The following is a 16,574-nucleotide window of genomic DNA, read 5'->3' as shown; positions in this document are numbered from 1 at the left end:
TCAGTATTTTTCAGAAAGGGGAAATAAACCTTAAAAACAGTAATATCAACTTAAATTTAAGGGAATGTTTTTGAAGGCAGACATCTGTCATTTACTTCTAATTAATAAGAGAGTATCACAATAAAGGGGGCTTCCAATGTGGCTCAGTGGTAAAGGATCCACCTGCCAATGAAGGAAACTCCAGTTTGAACTCTGGGTTGGGAAGACCCCCTGGAGAAGGAAATGGCAACCCACTCCAGTATTCTTGCCTGGAGAATCCCATGGAGAGGGGAGCCTGGTGGGCTACAGTCTACGAGGTGGCAAAAGAGTCAGATCTGACTTAGCAACCAAACAGTATCCCAGTGAGGACCCGCAGTTTCATGTGAATAGTAAGTATTCCAACTCGGAAAGGGAAGAAAAGAGCCAGAAGTGGCTTTGAGGTCTGTAGCTTTAAAGTAATACTGCAATTCAGAAAGATACTACCCTCTCTGGGACTTCCCTGGTGGTCCAGGGGCTAAGACTCCTTGCTCTCCATGCAGGGGGCCTGGGTTCGATCCTTGATTAGGGAACTAGATCCCACATACTGTAAGGAAGACCCAGTGAAGCCAAATAAAGGAATACAATTTTTTTTTTTTTAAGAAATATACTATCCTGACAGGACAGAAGCGTTGTACTGGCAGGACATCATGGCCATTGTTTCAAGCTGCAGGACAGGCCCCTTGCCTACCTGACACACAGTATCCTTCTTGCTCATTCCAGTGCCTCTTCGTGACAAACTTGAATCCACGGACTGCACATCAGAAACATCTGCCTCTGCAGTAGCTGAAGGGCTATCGACTTGCTTTCCAAAGCCTGCCTGCATGGAAAACAGAACAAGCTTTTAAGAAAAACAAAAATCTCCTCAAAATTAGGTGCTATGATAATCCTAGTAAGCCTTGCTCAGATAAATCTTTCCACAACCTCTTCTTTCTAAAACCCCTGGCTACCAGATGTCTGGTGTTTGAAAGAAACTGTTAAAATGAAAAAACAAAACAAAACAAAACAAAACAAAAAACCCCACAGTCCCCAACCTTTTTAGCACCAGGGACAGGTTTCATGGAAGACAACTTTTCCCTAGACTAGGGGGTGCAGGTGCGGGGGGGGGGGGCTGTGGTTTCGGGATGATTCAAGTGCATTACATTTGAGTTTGATTTCTGTTATTACTATATCAGCTCCACCTCGGATCGTCAGGCCTTAGATCCCAGAGATTGGAGACCTCGGATCCAAAAGATTAGCAAAGTTAAGGGACTCCTAAGTTGTGGGGCCCTACGTGAGAAACCTTAAAAAAAAGGAGCTAGCTTTTGCGGTTGGAAGCCAAAATGACGTCCGGGGGAAGAGATATAGGAGCGTGGTCCACGTTAAAGGTTTTGATTGGTTCTCTTGACTTAGGCACACATGGACAGTGCGTGATTACCATAGACTCCTGTTAAGCTCATGACGACTTGACCTTATATGCATATTATAATTTGACCTTTAACGTGATTGGTGCAACTATGGTATATTATAATTTGACCTTTAACGTGATTGGTGCAACTATGGGAGGTCCCTCGCAGAACCCCCTTGCTTGCCTATATAAACCAAGAGTTTGTGGCAATAAAGCGGAACTGCTCAGACGGGACCCCTGTCGCGTCTTGATTGTTTCTCACTTGCCGAGGGGCTGGTTTGGCGGACAGCAGGCTCACCTCTTCTCGGGACTCCTCAGCTTTGCTGAGGGAAGTTCCACTGCCTCTCTCTTTCTGCGGAGCGACCCCCGCACTAAGTTACCAAATAACCAAAATGGTTCCTTTACTACCCGTATTTTTTCCCCCAATTCTCATTCTCGCCAAAAAAAAAAAAAAAAAAAGCCAGGCAAAGCATTACTTGGTTACTTGGTTTGGCAAAGCAAGACGGCATTGCACCCAGGCTCTGGGACATACTTACCTGCAGGTCACTCAGCCCTCTGGAATCGGAGTCAGACGTGTCTCTGTACGTGGAACCAGCCATTTCTACGTCGGTTGAGGCGCGGCTCCTTTTCTTTAGAGGTTTACAGGAATCTGAAATCTCGCTGGCACCTTAATACAACACACCGAAATTAATCCTAAAATAGTGCTTAACATTTGTTGTTTTAATTTTTTCTTGTGGGAGAATATTTTCTTTCCCCAAACTCATCTGTAGTGTGAGAAAAAAAAAAAAAAAAGCATAGCTCTCTTTGTAACACTGAAGTCATGAGTCAAAACTTCATAAGCTTCTGACCTTCCTGATGGTGAGTGATGTAATTTACAACCGCTCTTTGAAAACATTTAATTCTGAGCTCCTGCACTAAAGCTATTTTCGGGCACAGAGCCCAAGTTCCGACCTAAACACCAATTCGGTGAGAACTGCAGGACAGCGGATCGATTGGGAGCAATGCAAGGAGCCGTTCAATTTGGGGGGGGCGGGGGGAGGGAAGACATAAAACCCAACACACTGTGCAGCTTACAAATACGGTTGCAGAGACACCTCCTTCTTGTTTATTAGGGATGTGACAAATCTCTGATTCGTATTCGAGTCGTACACGGATAGCGCCATTTTCCCCCGAATTTTGCATTTCAGATGATCATTGCCCCCCACCCCAGATAAATCCTGGATGTTCACAATTGTTCGTCTGAGACTTCCTCGGTGGAGGGCAGTTACTGTGACCATTACAAGTGCTGCAGCACCGCGACACACGTCATGCCATCTAGGCGACACAGTGCTGAGGGCTGTAAACAGACAATCAATGTTCAAGTGCAGCCAAATCACGAACAGCTGGATGAGAGGCCTCTGTGTGGAACTGGTGCGGGAAGGAATAAGTATGAAAAAAAAAAAAGGCAGAGAATAGTGTAGAATTTTTTTTTTTTTTAAAACTGTGTGTAATACAAATCCGGCCAAAACAATAGTGCAAAAAGTTACAAAGCAACAATCTCTCAGGCTAATGCAGTATAGGCTATACAGAAACAGCCACGATGGAACGTGTGGATCAGCCACGGTGGATACCAAAGGAATCAAGGAGACGCTTAATATTTCAACCCACAGTTTTGTGTTTGGGACATTTTTTTTTTCCCCAAAAAATTTCCATACAACAGACAGACATCTTAGATCAGCCCAGGAAGCTATGGTGGAGGTGTGCAGTCCAGAAGAGACCCAGGAGGAACAGGTCTCCCGAGGGCCGTGAAGATCCGCAAAGGCTGGGCGGGGAGCAGTACTTGGTGTGTGGCCACGGTCTGTGGTGGAGGATGTGGACCTCGTGAGACTGCTCAGGTTAACCGGAACCTCGTCATCACAGCCCATCCTACAAGGTTTTCAACTGAGGGTTTCCTTACATCTATAAAGTGAGGGTGCCTGCCCATGTTAACGCTGATTTAAAAAAAAAACACAAGTACACAAATCTATCTCCTTCATTGTTGGTGTACGGACCCAGAACACCACCACAACATATTTCCTTGGCCTAAAAGATCACTGGATTAACAAGGAGTTTTAAGAGAGGAACAGGAGTGCTGTACTGAGAGGCTTTCGGAGGGAAACACAGGTACCGCCATTTCCGATGAGTTTTCTGAAAATGCTAGAAAAAGGACAGACTGCCCACAGGCAGCCACCACGCTGTTCTCCATGATAACGGCACTAATGTTAAAAAAAATAAGAGCTTTTAATGATTGTAATGTATACAGTTTGGGCTGTTTGGCAAAACCCTGCGATGTGCATTAATGATGCTTTATTTAAAAACGCAAAACCGAAAAAAAAAACCAAAAAACAAAAAAACCCCCAAAAACAGTCCATGTTGAAATTGATCAATGTAAGTTAAACGATGGTTTTTTTAGGCTGGACCCATGATTTAAGCTGTACCCATCCAGCTCAGACCAAAAAAAAAAAAAAAAAAAAAAAAAATCATTTGAATGTTAAAGCAATTGTTCAGAGTCTTGAAGAAGAAACCAGGCAGGAAAACGCCAATAGTGATGATTGGCAAAATCAAAATCGAAAACAAAGAAACTGTTTTATCGAGCCGCCGACAAAGAAATCTTGCATGGAGACTACAAGTCTGGAGTTTCTGGGATGAAATTGTACAGGAATCTCAGTCCACAGTTTCCTCAATCGCTGCGGAGACGGAGCTGTCACTGAATCTGACAGAGCCCTGCACGCCCCGGTCCGCCGACCCTGTGGAATGGTGGAAACACAACGCAATCAGGCCTCCTAATCTCGCAGCGATCGCGATGTCTTTTCTTGGAGCTCCGCCAAGCAGTGTTCCCTCCGAGAGGCTGTTCAGTTCTGCTGAGGATCTCCACGGAGACCATCGCTGCAGACTTCTCCCCGAGAATGCAGAGAGGCTGGTGTTTTTTTTTTTTAATAATGCAATTTGCCCAGAGTAAACTACAGGCATTAAATACAGTCTGATCTCACCAAAAACGCACGAATCAATGCTATGGAGTTTGTACTGCAGTCAAATTGCACACAGAAAGTACAGACTTAAGTTTAAGGTTTCTTAAACTTTGTGCATATCTCAAATAGATTCTGCATAAGATCAGCAAATAATGGCCATAAGTAGGCTATGAATCATTGTAATTTACAAAAAAAAGATTTTACAGCACTGTAAGAATAAACGTGGTAAGATTTTTTTTTTTCAATCAGGTGGTCTCGTCTGATTTGTCATAGTCCAGGTTTGCCAGCTATTGACATAGCTACTATTCGGTATTCAGTCGAATACCAAAAAAAGTGGATTCGTCACATCCCTAGTTTATAAACCAGTGAAACCCCAGAATCTTAAGGAGAAAAGTTGCAAACAGGTATTAAGCCTACATGGTGTTCTCCAATTTACCAAAACAAACAAGACTTCACATGGAGGCACAGAGTAAGATCAACTCTAAGAGACACACACGCAGGCAGGCGCGCGCGCACGCACACACACACAAACACAGGGGAATGCTTCAGTTTCACACAAATCATTGACTGAAGAGCGACAACAATGATTTACAGAGACACACAAAAATACATGAAGTACGAAGAATTCTTTAAAATTGGTTTTAATTGAGGAAAATGCAGAGCAACATTATAAATAACTCACCTTTTTGTAATCCAGTCTTCACTGTAGCCTGAGGAACTGTTTCAACCTGTTTTGGACAGAAAAATACAGCATGAGTGGGGAATTTTTCTTTCCTTCTGCTAAATTAACAGTGGGGGGGTGGGGAATAATACGGCCATCAATCTAAGTCATGATGAGCAATGAATGCATCTGAAATCTGGACATGGTCCCGTTTTCTGGGTAAAGCTGTCTCAGGGTCAGGGAGGGTTTCAGTCCGAGCTGCCTGTGCTGGGCGCCAAGGGCAACACTCAGCCACATGTGCTCTGGCAGCCCTCTCTCACTGCTTCCTCAGTGCCTGAAGACAACCCAGATGCTTTCCTCCTCATCTGGGAGGCAGGAGAGGGGCTGTCTGTACAAGCAGCCCAGGGGATCCTGTAACCTCCACCTGCCCCAAAGATGTTTAGGGTAATTTTTTTTACTTACTATGATACTCCTCTCTTACTTACTATGATAGGCTCCTCTGTCCATGGGATTTTCCAGGCAATAGTACTGGAGTGGATTGCCATTTCCTTCTCCAGGGGATCTTCCCAACCCAGGACTCGAACCTGGGTCTCCCGCACTGTAGACAGACGCTTTACCGTCTGAGCCACCAGGGAAGTCTCACTACGATACTCAGGTCAATGCAACTCACAACCACTTTAAAGATCCTCCGTGCCTGCACTGACATCTAAGTTGCTGGGGATCAGGACTCTCTCTGTAGAGAGTGCTATGGGGCTCCATACAGCTGGAAGCTCAATACTTTTGCTGCTAGTACAAACTTAAGTTTGCAATATTGCAAAAGCGCTTTCTTGAGTGTCTTATGAACAGTGTCTTGATCCTACATTAGGACAGCGAGATCAGAAGTTACTCTGCCAAAGGATAAGTAAAACGCGTGGTAACTGGAGGGCTGAACTGTTGGAATTGAAGGAAGGATGCTCTTTGGAGGAGTTCCTGCTTAAGCTACAAACTGAATTTTAGTTTTCTTTGAGATGTGGTGAAATATGCATGCTGCAACACATCTGTAAATATTTAAGGATTATTCTAAGTTTTTTAAAAAAATTTTTTATTTTTTATTTTTTATAACAGAAAAAATCATACAACAGAAGAGCTTTTACAAGATACAGTTGGCGATACAAATATAAAATCTTCTAAATAATCACTGGTATTGTTCTGCTACTAACTAAACACAGTGGCATTAACAATCTGTCCCATTTTTTGGTACTCATTCTCCTTATTAATTTTAGTCTGGCTGGTCACAGAGTGAACTGGGGAACCAGCTGGCAAAGTCACAACTTCATTTTGGTAAGGAATGCTGTAGACCTGCAAGAGCTTAGAAAGATTTATTGGAATATAATTTCCTAAGTATGAAAGCTAATGATGATAAAAGAAAGTCAAATTAGTATACTATTGAAATTTGTGTTAAACTATTTCTCAGAAAATTGTTTTACATGCTTGCTGATACCACAACGCACCCACAAAATCACCTCAAGTTTGGAAGTTTAAAATTCTGAAGGAAATCATTTACATAGAAAACTCCACATTCTTCTAAATGTATTTGAGTGGTTTTAAAAATAGAAAGCTTATTGGAACTAATACTAGTCATAATTCTTTTTGTTTAATAGCAGCTGTCTGATCTGTAAAAATGAATATCTTTTTACTTTTAACAATGAAGAGAAATTCTGACTGTGAGCTTAAGTTAAAGGAGTAATGGTTTCTAAAAATTTCTTTGAAAATGTAACTTAGTATGCCTATTACTACAATGATTACACTGGCTGAATACCCTTCAGTCAACGTGCCCCTCCCTTTTTAAACTTAAATAGTGTGTATCTGATAATCCAATAACAGGTGAGTGCCCTTCTACTGGGAAAACAACATTCCAAAAAAATCTGTGATACCTGCAGAAAAACCAGATCATCTATGATTATGTTTCTTAAATAAAACTCTTACAGTTAAATTAATTTGATTTGTTTAAAAAATGAAATTAACAGATAGTAGCAGCTTAGGTCAAAAACTAAAAAGGAACTCAGAGATGGTTCCAAATAAAAATCATGAAAACATGAAATCATTTTGCTCATAACAGAAAATTCAAAATAAACGAGAGGAATTTTTAAAAGTCTTGGACCACTGGTTTCCCATCTCCTGAAGCCTGACTGTTTTCTGTGAAAATGCCTGAAGCAGAATCACAGGGATGCTGTCTTAGAACTGGGTACTGGAATTCATCAGGACAGAAGCATGAGATAGTCCAGAAGGGAAATCCAGTGTTGGGGAGGTCTTGCCTTCTTTTAAGGTACCAACATAAGCCACAACATCTACAAATACAAGGCTTTAACTCTCTACAGGTAGGAAGCCAACCTGCTCCTTTTTGATCTTCTTCTTTGGCACAACCTCAGTGGATTTCTCCGATTCAGAACGAGTTCTAATTGATCTTCTCTGCTGCTTCTTTTCTACTGAGCCTAAAAGATAATTTAAACAAGCAAATAAAAACTCACTCGAGGATGCCCTGACATTTAAATAATTAAGATCTGACCAAATTCCCTGCTTGTCTCATCCATTACCGTTGGTCTTGTAACTACAAATCATTAAAAACTATTAAAACACTTGAGAGTACACAAAAAACCGTGGGTTAAATTGTCAAGGCTGGTAAGTTGAGACTAGGATTCATGAAAGACCCTAAACTATACAAATAAAGAGGGATTAATTTTTTAAAAATTATATAGTCAAACTAAAACAGACGATAAACACACATAGGCAATAATAAGTGAAGGAATGAAGGGATGGCGGGAATGTATGAAAACGACTGCATTCTCAGTTAACATTAGGAAGTAATGGTTCAAAATTTATTCAGTACTATGTATTTTGCATTAACAAATAAATTAATTCTACCTTTAAAATGCTTAACAGGGCTGGCTGCTGGTTGTAATATTGTTATATTATTAACAACCAAAGAGAAAAAAGGAGGAAAAACACAAAAATGTGATGAACAATGAATCGTTAACTTGACTATCAAGGGACTAGACTCCTTTAAAAATAATTAGTCATGGAAAACTCACTGAAAAAATTTTCAAGCCTGTTAATATTAAATAGTGAAAAAAAGAAACTAAGAAGGTTTTTAAACACTAAGAGTCTTTGCAATAAAACACATCATTTCAGTTCAGTCCCTCAGTTGTATCCAACTCTGCGATGCCGTTTTGGAAAGGATAAAACTGACATTTAAGGCCACAGTGTGAGAAAACACTAAGTCAGGAATGGATCCCACTATGTATGGTTCATTCTGTGACCCAAAGCAGGAAAAGCCCTTTCAGCACAGCTATTATCTTCTCAGCACTTGGACCACCTGAATAGTTCTCGATAGATGATAAGCACCTTGCAGAAGCTACCTCAATAAAGTGTTCACATCACCTGTATATTTCTTGGTTTCATTAGTCTTGTCTATGGGGAAACGGCTCTCCTCACCTTTGTTCAAAGCCCAAACAAAGAAGGATCCCATTACTTTTTAGGGGGCAGGAGCAGGCAGTCTGACGATAACGTATTGTTTCTGAGCTGTGCTTAATTAATTTCTAGCACAGAAGTCACACAGTGAAGGTGTCCTTTACTCTCACTCTTCTCTTTACACCGATGGAAACGTTAACTAAAACAACAGGCATCCCACCCTCACAGACACCGGAGTATTCCAGAGATCCGCATTTCAGTTTAGTTAGCAATACTCAAGTACCTACCAGGAAAGAGGAAAATGAAACTAGAACTGCATAAGACAAACAAACAAACAGCTTTCTTATTTTGAGGATGACAACATATAATTGTTCCATCAAGGGCAACTGATATTTGATCTATTATCTTATAAAGATAAGGCAATGTGGTGACTCCTTCAAATTATTCTGAAAGCTACCCAAGGAACACATCAACTCTACTATGTTTTAAAACATTGGACTTCCCTGGTGGCCCAGAGATTAAGGATCTGCCTTGCAATGCAGGCGGACACCGGTTTGATCCTTTGGTCCAGGGAATATCCCATTGCTGAGCAACTAAACCCATGTGCCACAGCTACGGAGCCTGTGCTCTAGTCCCCTCGAGCTGCAAAACTACGGAAGCCTGCATGCCTGGAGCCCGTGCACCACAAGAGAAGCCGCTGCAATGAGAAGTCCACGCACTGTAACTGCAGAGTAGCCCCTGCTCAAGACAACTAGAGAAAGCCCAGGTGCAGCAATGAAGCCCCAGCTCAGCCAAAAATAAAAATAAATAAAATTTAGATAAAATAAATATACTAAAAATGGGAATTCCCTAATGGTCCAAAGGTTAGGACTCCGTGCTTCCACTGCAGGGGACATGGGTTGGATCCCTGGTCAGGGAGCTAAGATCACGCAAGACATGTGGCACAGCCAAAACAACAAAACCAAAAAAGTGGAAAAAAAAAACAAAAAAAAACACAAAAAAAACCCCCTAAACAATGAAAAAGTATTCTGTTTATGTTCTAAGGGATAAGAAGTGAGCATCTCTGGATTTGGAAAATAGCATAGAGATCTTGTATAAATGCAAATATGATTCCTCAAACCACAGAAAAGTAGCAGTGCCACACATTCTAGGTAGTACCTAAATTTACTAAGAAAAAGCCTGAGAATTCTCCATGAGTAGTTAACGCTAACTGAGATGATGACGATGCAATCAGTTTCTGAAGGGAGACCAGGTCTCTTTTCTGACTTTTCAACCACAAAAGTTTTTCCACAAGGAGCAAAACGGTCATTTAAGGAGACAAAATATGCTTATCAGCTACAGCTGGCAACCAAATTTAAACCAAGGTCAAAGCTTTAGACCGCTCATCTATAACCTAAGGTCACAAAATCTAATTACATATGTCTGCCTAAGAGAGAAACTGAACTTTTCCTCGATATAAAGAATAATAACTGGACTTTCCCTGGTGGCTCAGTGGTAAAGAATCCACCTTCCAGTGCAGGAGACACGGGTTTGATCCCTGATCCGGGAAGATCCCACATGCTTCGGGCCAAGTAAGTCCCTGCGCCACAACTACTAAGCCTGTGCTCTAGAGCCTGGGAGCCACGACTACTGAGTCCACGTGCCCTCGAGCCCATGCCCCGCAACAAGAGAAGCCGCAGCAACAGGAAGCCTGTGAGTAGCACCGAAAGTAGAGAACAGCCTCCGCTCTCTGCAACTAGAGAAGAGCTGCACAGCAACGAAGCCCCAGCACAGCCAACAATAAATAAAATTATTTTTTAAAAAAGAATTACAACCTTCCACAGCTTCAAAAAATAAAAAGGAAAGAAGAAAATTCACAGTAGAACGTAAATGGAAAGGACAACATGAAGATAAAATGTTCAGTAGCTGAGGGGAAGAAAACACCAAGCTCTGTTAAAAGTCAAAGTTTAATATTGAAGATCAATCTAATATTCTATGCAGAATTTACTTTCTCCCTAGTTCGGAGAAAAACGGATGTTTAATGATCCTCCTAGTGTAAGTAGCATGCTGACATTCAGACAAATTACTACCCGTTCAGTGTAAAGAAAGATGACAAAACCTGGACCTAACTACAAAGCGCTGAGGCCAACCATCTTGCGGCATCTAAGAAGTTGAAAAACATTCAACTATGGCTAATTAATGCAGGATCTTCTAAGTCCATTATTCATTGCTTCAACATTGTAATTTCATTTTTTATACAGGATTCTGAAACGACGCAAGTTGCAAGTGTGGTTCTGGACTTGGCTGCTCTCCCCTGGAATGCAGCCTCCTCTCCTGAATCGCTCCTGGATGAAGGCTTCCTGTTTACTCGCCCCTCCACGAATATGCCACCATCTCTCCCCGTCCTGCAGGCCTGTCACTTTGTTTTAAAAGAAAAGTAGCCCAAATTCTTTCCTGAATAATGTTTGTTTTTATTTAACTTTTGTAAGAAGAATTTTAACTCAAAATTTCCTTTACAAAAATATTTACCTCTTAGTGTCACTCAATTACAGGTTTGCCTGAATTATTATTGATCTAAGACTACTACCTCAGGTCTCAAGACTTTAATCCTTCTGGACAATTATTTGGTCACTTCTTAGATTCCAAAAAAATTTCAAAAGAACAGGGAAGAAGTTCAAAAGGGAGAGGATATATGTATATGTATAGCTGGTTCACTCTGCTATACAGTAGAAAACAACACAACACTGTTTTAAAGCAACTATACTCCAGCAAAATTAAAAAAAAAAAAAAACAGAAACAGAAACAAAGTGAAACATACTCCTTTCTTCTAAGATTTCAAATGATCAAGTTAGTTGATATCTAACTCTTTTCTTGACAGCTGTATGCAGCAGTAATACTGTTATATAAACCAAACCAACCAGGCACTCAATTTAAGTTACAAGTCAGTCTTTGCCTATTCCAAAGGCACAATCTTACTGAATATAGGGATTTCTCCTTTGAGTAATACTAATGTATCTTGGTTTTCAACTCAAGCTATCTGTTAATCAGAGAAGATTCTAATAAGAGAGTTAGGCCTGGGACCCTCAGCTACCAGTATCTAGCACACCTAAGGGAAATGGAAAAAGCGTGGACATCCACCAATTTGAGTTCCACAGGGGATAAAGGAGGAAATAGGAAGTATGTGTTAATAGTGCTGGAAAAGCTAAAGCTGTTATTTTCAAGCAGAGAGATCATCAAATGATGCATCTGTCAGATATGTATAGATTTTATAACTATACTCTTTTCATCATAGAATCCTATTATTTAAATTCCTATAGGAAAAATAACTATCACTGTTACTATCAATAAAGCTCTTTGGTCCCTAAACCATTCTCTATTGAAATAATTGCCTTGATAATTTGATTTTTTAAAAATATAACTTGATTCTGATAATGAAGGTTTCCTAGGAAAACAGTTGCCATGTGATCATCCAGCAGAACCAAGACCTCAAATGGGTCTGTGTACTCTATACTCATACCCACCTGCAGAACCAGATGTTGCTTCAGGAGATGACATATTCTGAGTTGCCTTTTCATTCCTCTGGTTTGGTGTAGAAATTATAAGTCTGTCTTGTCCCCTGACACTTATTTCTGTTTTGTTACCAATTCCCTTCAAAATAAGGCAAATTAAAAAAAAACAAACAGGTGATTACCAGACAAATGGCATTGTTGGCTTATAAAGATGGCTTAAGACCATTCATAATGTGCTTGGATTTTTTATTGCAGTTACTTTATTATCCTTGCCATTATCAGAACAATTTTATTAAGTCATCAGGTTGTATTCTAAAATGTATGATGAGATTATTCAGGGGAAAAAAAACTATTTGTTAAGCCCAGATGATGAATGTCACTAAAAAAAAAACCTGTACTACCTATTCTTCTGTCAAAACCAAAACATTTTCTAGTCTGAATAGTCTCTTCCTTTACCCACACCACAGTAAGAGAACTGTAGTCATTTTTATATGGTAAAGTACCCTACTACATGGATAAAAATGCCAACGTGTCTTTGAAAGACAAGACTCTCCTTAGATCACAGAAGTTATGACCAAATAAACAATTTGGAGCAGACAGAAGTCCCGTTTCAGTTCTGTCTCATTTTAGGTATTTTTTAATGCAGTGAAATAAAAGAGTGATTAAATAAATATATGTATTTTTAAAGCCTTCATTTTTAAAAGGTCAGTTTTACCTCAAATTTCATTTAAATATCACTCTTTGGAGGGGGGTGACCAAGTTTAATTTGTGCATCCCAAAGCTGATAAAAACCAGCTCCAAGAATGAAGCCAATTCATATTCAAAAAGCACGCAAAGGATTTATTTGCTAGTCAAAGCTGTTCACAGAACCAAATGGGGACTGTAACTTAAGTTTTTCCAAGGAGCTTCGCCTTAGTGAAATTAGTTGATTCTATAGGCAGAAACAGGTTAACAGAGGACATTTACACCTTTGGAAAATATATCACTGACGAGGCGTCCTTATATTTATTTATTTTCATGAGCACGTGACACTGTTAAGAAATAACCACAGAATTCTTCAAAACTTGTACACATCCATGTGTGTGAGCTCAGTTGCTAAGTCGTGTTCGACTCTTTTGCAACCCCATGGACTGTAGCCCACCACGCTCCTCTGTCCATGGGATTTTCCAGGCAAGAATACTGGAGTGGGGTGCCATTTTCTTCTCCAGGGGGTCTTCTCGACCCAGGGATCAAACATGCATCTCCTGCATTGGCAGGCGGTTCATTACTGAGCCACAAGGGAATCCCACACAACCATGAGGAGCCACTAAATTGAATACACAAGCCCACGGTTATGGGGTGGGCTGGGAGGGTAGTGAGGAGGTATATTAAAAACGACAAATGTTATAAAAGGTTTAAAGCCTTAAACTCAAAGTGCCCTGACTGGAGGCCCAGGGCTGGCTGAGGAAGGCATTCTCTCTGAAGAGGCTGAATTCATGCCCCTACCCAGGCTATCACCATGGTTCATTGTGACAGGACACACACAGCTCTGGTATTTCCCTAAAATGCATGAGCACCCCAAGCCAACGTGAGCCGAACAAAATTGCTGGTGCCACCAAATGGATCAGCAGGTACAATGATTACAATGGTTAATTCAGATAAATGACAGAGATGATTTAATCAGAAGCATACTTTGCAACTAAAAAAAACAGCTAACCACACAAACTAGAAACGGGCAAAGTGCCCAGTTTTTTCCCATGATTTTAGGGAGCTGAGCTCAATTTTGGCTGCACAGCTCAAGATTAATCTAGTACAGATGGGGATATTACAAAAGAGGGGGGGGGAAAGAAGGAAAACAAAGCCTTTTTGCCTATGTCCTTTTTGCCCCCATCTTAAACATAGTAAACTGACTGTACATTTCAAGTGTGGTGAATACAAAGGGTATTTAGATGATGACCTTGTGTTATCTGGGTTGTTGTTTTTTTTTTTTAATGCCAACACTGGCTACTTAATAGACACCTGGGTTCCCCCAGAAAACCCATGAGAAAAGGAGATACCTTCGTCGAATAAACAAACTGATCGATAAATTTCCCATCTCCTGTAGCATTCTGCAGAGCAAACACTTGTTCAATTTTCACCACGGGAGACATGTTACACTTTTGCAAGTCCAGGCTCCCTTTGTGCATGGTGATGGACGCTGGTAGGGATTTCCTCGCTGCCGCCGTTTTCCAGGCCACTTTCACGGGAGGGGGCTCGTCCTCGTCCAGGCCCGTGTGCCGCCGCTGGCTGTGTCTCCGCATTTCAGTACCTGAGGGCGAGGAGGCTGCCTCGCCTGTGTTGGTCTGTTCTGGCTGCACATTGAGCACGGACCTTGGTCTTCGGGGCTTTTTCACTTCGGCTTTGGAGGCAACATTCTTTTTCGCTTGGGATAAAGTCTCCTCAGGCTGTTTATCAATATAGATGAAAGTGTACTGTTCTATCCTCTCCTCCCGGGTCATAGTCAGCGCTTTCTCTGCATGGGCAATGCCGATGTCCCACTGGGCACGTTCTCTTTGAGGCCGCGGTTTCCGAATCTGGAAAGAAAGATGCAGGCATTAAGGAACACGCTTTATTCTAACTGGGCTTCCCTGGTGGCGGAGTTGGTAAAGAATCTGCCTGTAATGCAGGGGACCCAGGTTTGATTCCTAGTCGGGAAGGTCCCCTGGAGGCGGGCATGACAACCCACTCCAGTATTCTCACCTGGAGAATCCCATGGACCTAGGATCCTGGTGGGCTACAGTCCATGGAGTCGCAAAGAGTCAGACATGACCGAGCGACTAACACTTTACTTCAACAGGGACACTGAAACCCATGCGTATTTCCCATGTGGTCTTATAGTCTTTCCAGGTGTGCATACACACCTTCAGGGTCTTCAGGCAAATAAAGGAAATGTTCTGAGCCTGTAATTCTGATGGATCCGTGCTACTACCGAGGACACGCAGGTCCACTCTCTCTGATGGTAAACCCTTCCCTGTCGCCCACTCTGCTGGACGAGTCCCTCCAAGGAGTTGTCCTCTTCATATCACAGTCATAAAAAGCTAGCAATGATGATGGCGGAGAGAAGGAAGGTGACAGAAATGATTGCTTTCAGTGGCCTAGGAAACACAAACATTAAAAATGTCACCCTCAAGCTCAGGGGTGCTGCACAGACCTCAGCAGAGCTAAGGGAGGGGCAGAAAACCAGTGTTTGGAGCTATGCGGCCGGCTTGTGCCAGGATGCAAACAGGGTGCAGAGATAGGAGAGCCCCGAGGAACACGTGACAGTCGATAAGACCCAAGAAGACAGGAACATATGAGGGGAAAAATAAACCTGAATCACAGTTTCCACATTCCTGATCAGACGACTGGATTGGCAAGACAGATAAGAAAATTTTGAATAAAGGTATGTGAATGACCAAAGCAAGTAGGAATTAGCCAGGGAGCTTAGACTGAGGGAGCCAGAAATTAGCTAATGGAACCATCAGACAGTATAGTATGTGTCAAACACTGACATTCAAATTTGTAACATGTTACAGAATGTTTGATAAAAGTCATCAAAATCCTCTGAAATAATATTTAGCTTACTGTGAAAACAGAACACATTTCTGAATCACCAGAGGCCCACACTAAATTAGTTGAGTTAAAAAATCTCGACCAGACACATTATCAAGAATACAGGTCCAAATTCTAATACGTCCACCACCACATCATCTTTGGTTCCATTACTAATGTGACCTTGGCTGAACCAACTACTCAAGCTTTCTGTGCCTCAATCTCTTCATCTGTAGAAACAGGAATAACAGTATCTACACCTCATTGACATTATAATGAAGATTAAATGGATTAACACATACATAAAATGCTTAAAAAAGTGCCTGTCTCAGTGTAACTACTAAATATTTTTAAAATATTTTACTTTCATAGAACAATTTTGCTAAACAAGCATAAAGGGGAATTAGGGCAGGATGCCGAAATTAAATGAAAAGAATAGAAATCTCTGACAATATCCATATTTCACTAGCATCTATTAGACTTTATGCATTTGAATTCAAATCAAAATAGAAGCCAAAATTGTATTAAGCAGAAAAAGTTTTTGAGAGGACTGTGATGTTGTTTATATGATATGTAAAATTTGACACAGTGAAAATAAATTATTAAAATTGAACTTAGAGGACTAAAATAAATCATTCTAATTGCCTGAATTCAAGTACGAAAAGCTCTACTAAATTATTAAGTCCCTTAAAATCTGCATTCAGTTGATCATGTTTCTATGTCATCAGTCACCTTCTGCTTTTCAGAGTGATTGCTGGCTTGTCTGGTCGCTTCAGCCAGTAGTTCCTCATACTGTTTGTGGCCTTTATACTCTCGGACCCGCTTCTCATGAACCCACGCCCTCTCTGGCTGGTTGCTAAAAAACTGGACGTGATACTCCCGGGCACCTGCAAGCAAAAATTCTTGTTAGCCATTTCACGGCATAAGCAGCCACATATATTTTGCCAAAAATGTGAACCTAAGCTGGGTTTGCCGGTTTACTCTTATTAAAACTTGTGATTTTTGGATCATCCAAAGATGCAATCCAACATCTACCAATG

General features: G+C 41.1%; 1 protein-coding gene across 4 annotated transcripts in view; it reads right to left on the bottom strand.

The window, feature by feature from the left end:
- Positions 1-16,574, bottom strand: part of WHSC1L1 (Wolf-Hirschhorn syndrome candidate 1-like 1) — a 103,718-nt gene that overhangs the window by 37,655 nt on the left and 49,489 nt on the right. For 3 of the 4 annotated variants that reach the window (XM_005698833.3, XM_018041787.1, XM_018041786.1), the window contains exons 5-11: positions 16,267-16,421; positions 14,022-14,537; positions 11,998-12,124; positions 7,421-7,521; positions 5,072-5,117; positions 1,939-2,069; positions 707-835 (exon numbers count right to left, since the gene is read on the bottom strand). In XM_005698833.3, the coding sequence (XP_005698890.1) occupies positions 707-835; positions 1,939-2,069; positions 5,072-5,117; positions 7,421-7,521; positions 11,998-12,124; positions 14,022-14,537; positions 16,267-16,421 (1,205 nt within the window). Of the gene's footprint in view, positions 1-706; positions 836-1,938; positions 2,070-2,854; positions 4,168-5,071; positions 5,118-7,420; positions 7,522-11,997; positions 12,125-14,021; positions 14,538-16,266; positions 16,422-16,574 lie in introns of those variants that run through there. The other variant, XM_018041788.1, reaches the window with a different exon arrangement.

The sequence above is a fragment of the Capra hircus genome, chromosome 27 (assembly GCF_001704415.2).
Source record: "Capra hircus breed San Clemente chromosome 27, ASM170441v1, whole genome shotgun sequence".
Lineage (NCBI taxonomy): Eukaryota > Metazoa > Chordata > Mammalia > Artiodactyla > Bovidae > Capra > Capra hircus.
Note: the sequence above shows the minus strand (reverse complement) of the source record. Positions and strands in the feature narration are given on the sequence as shown.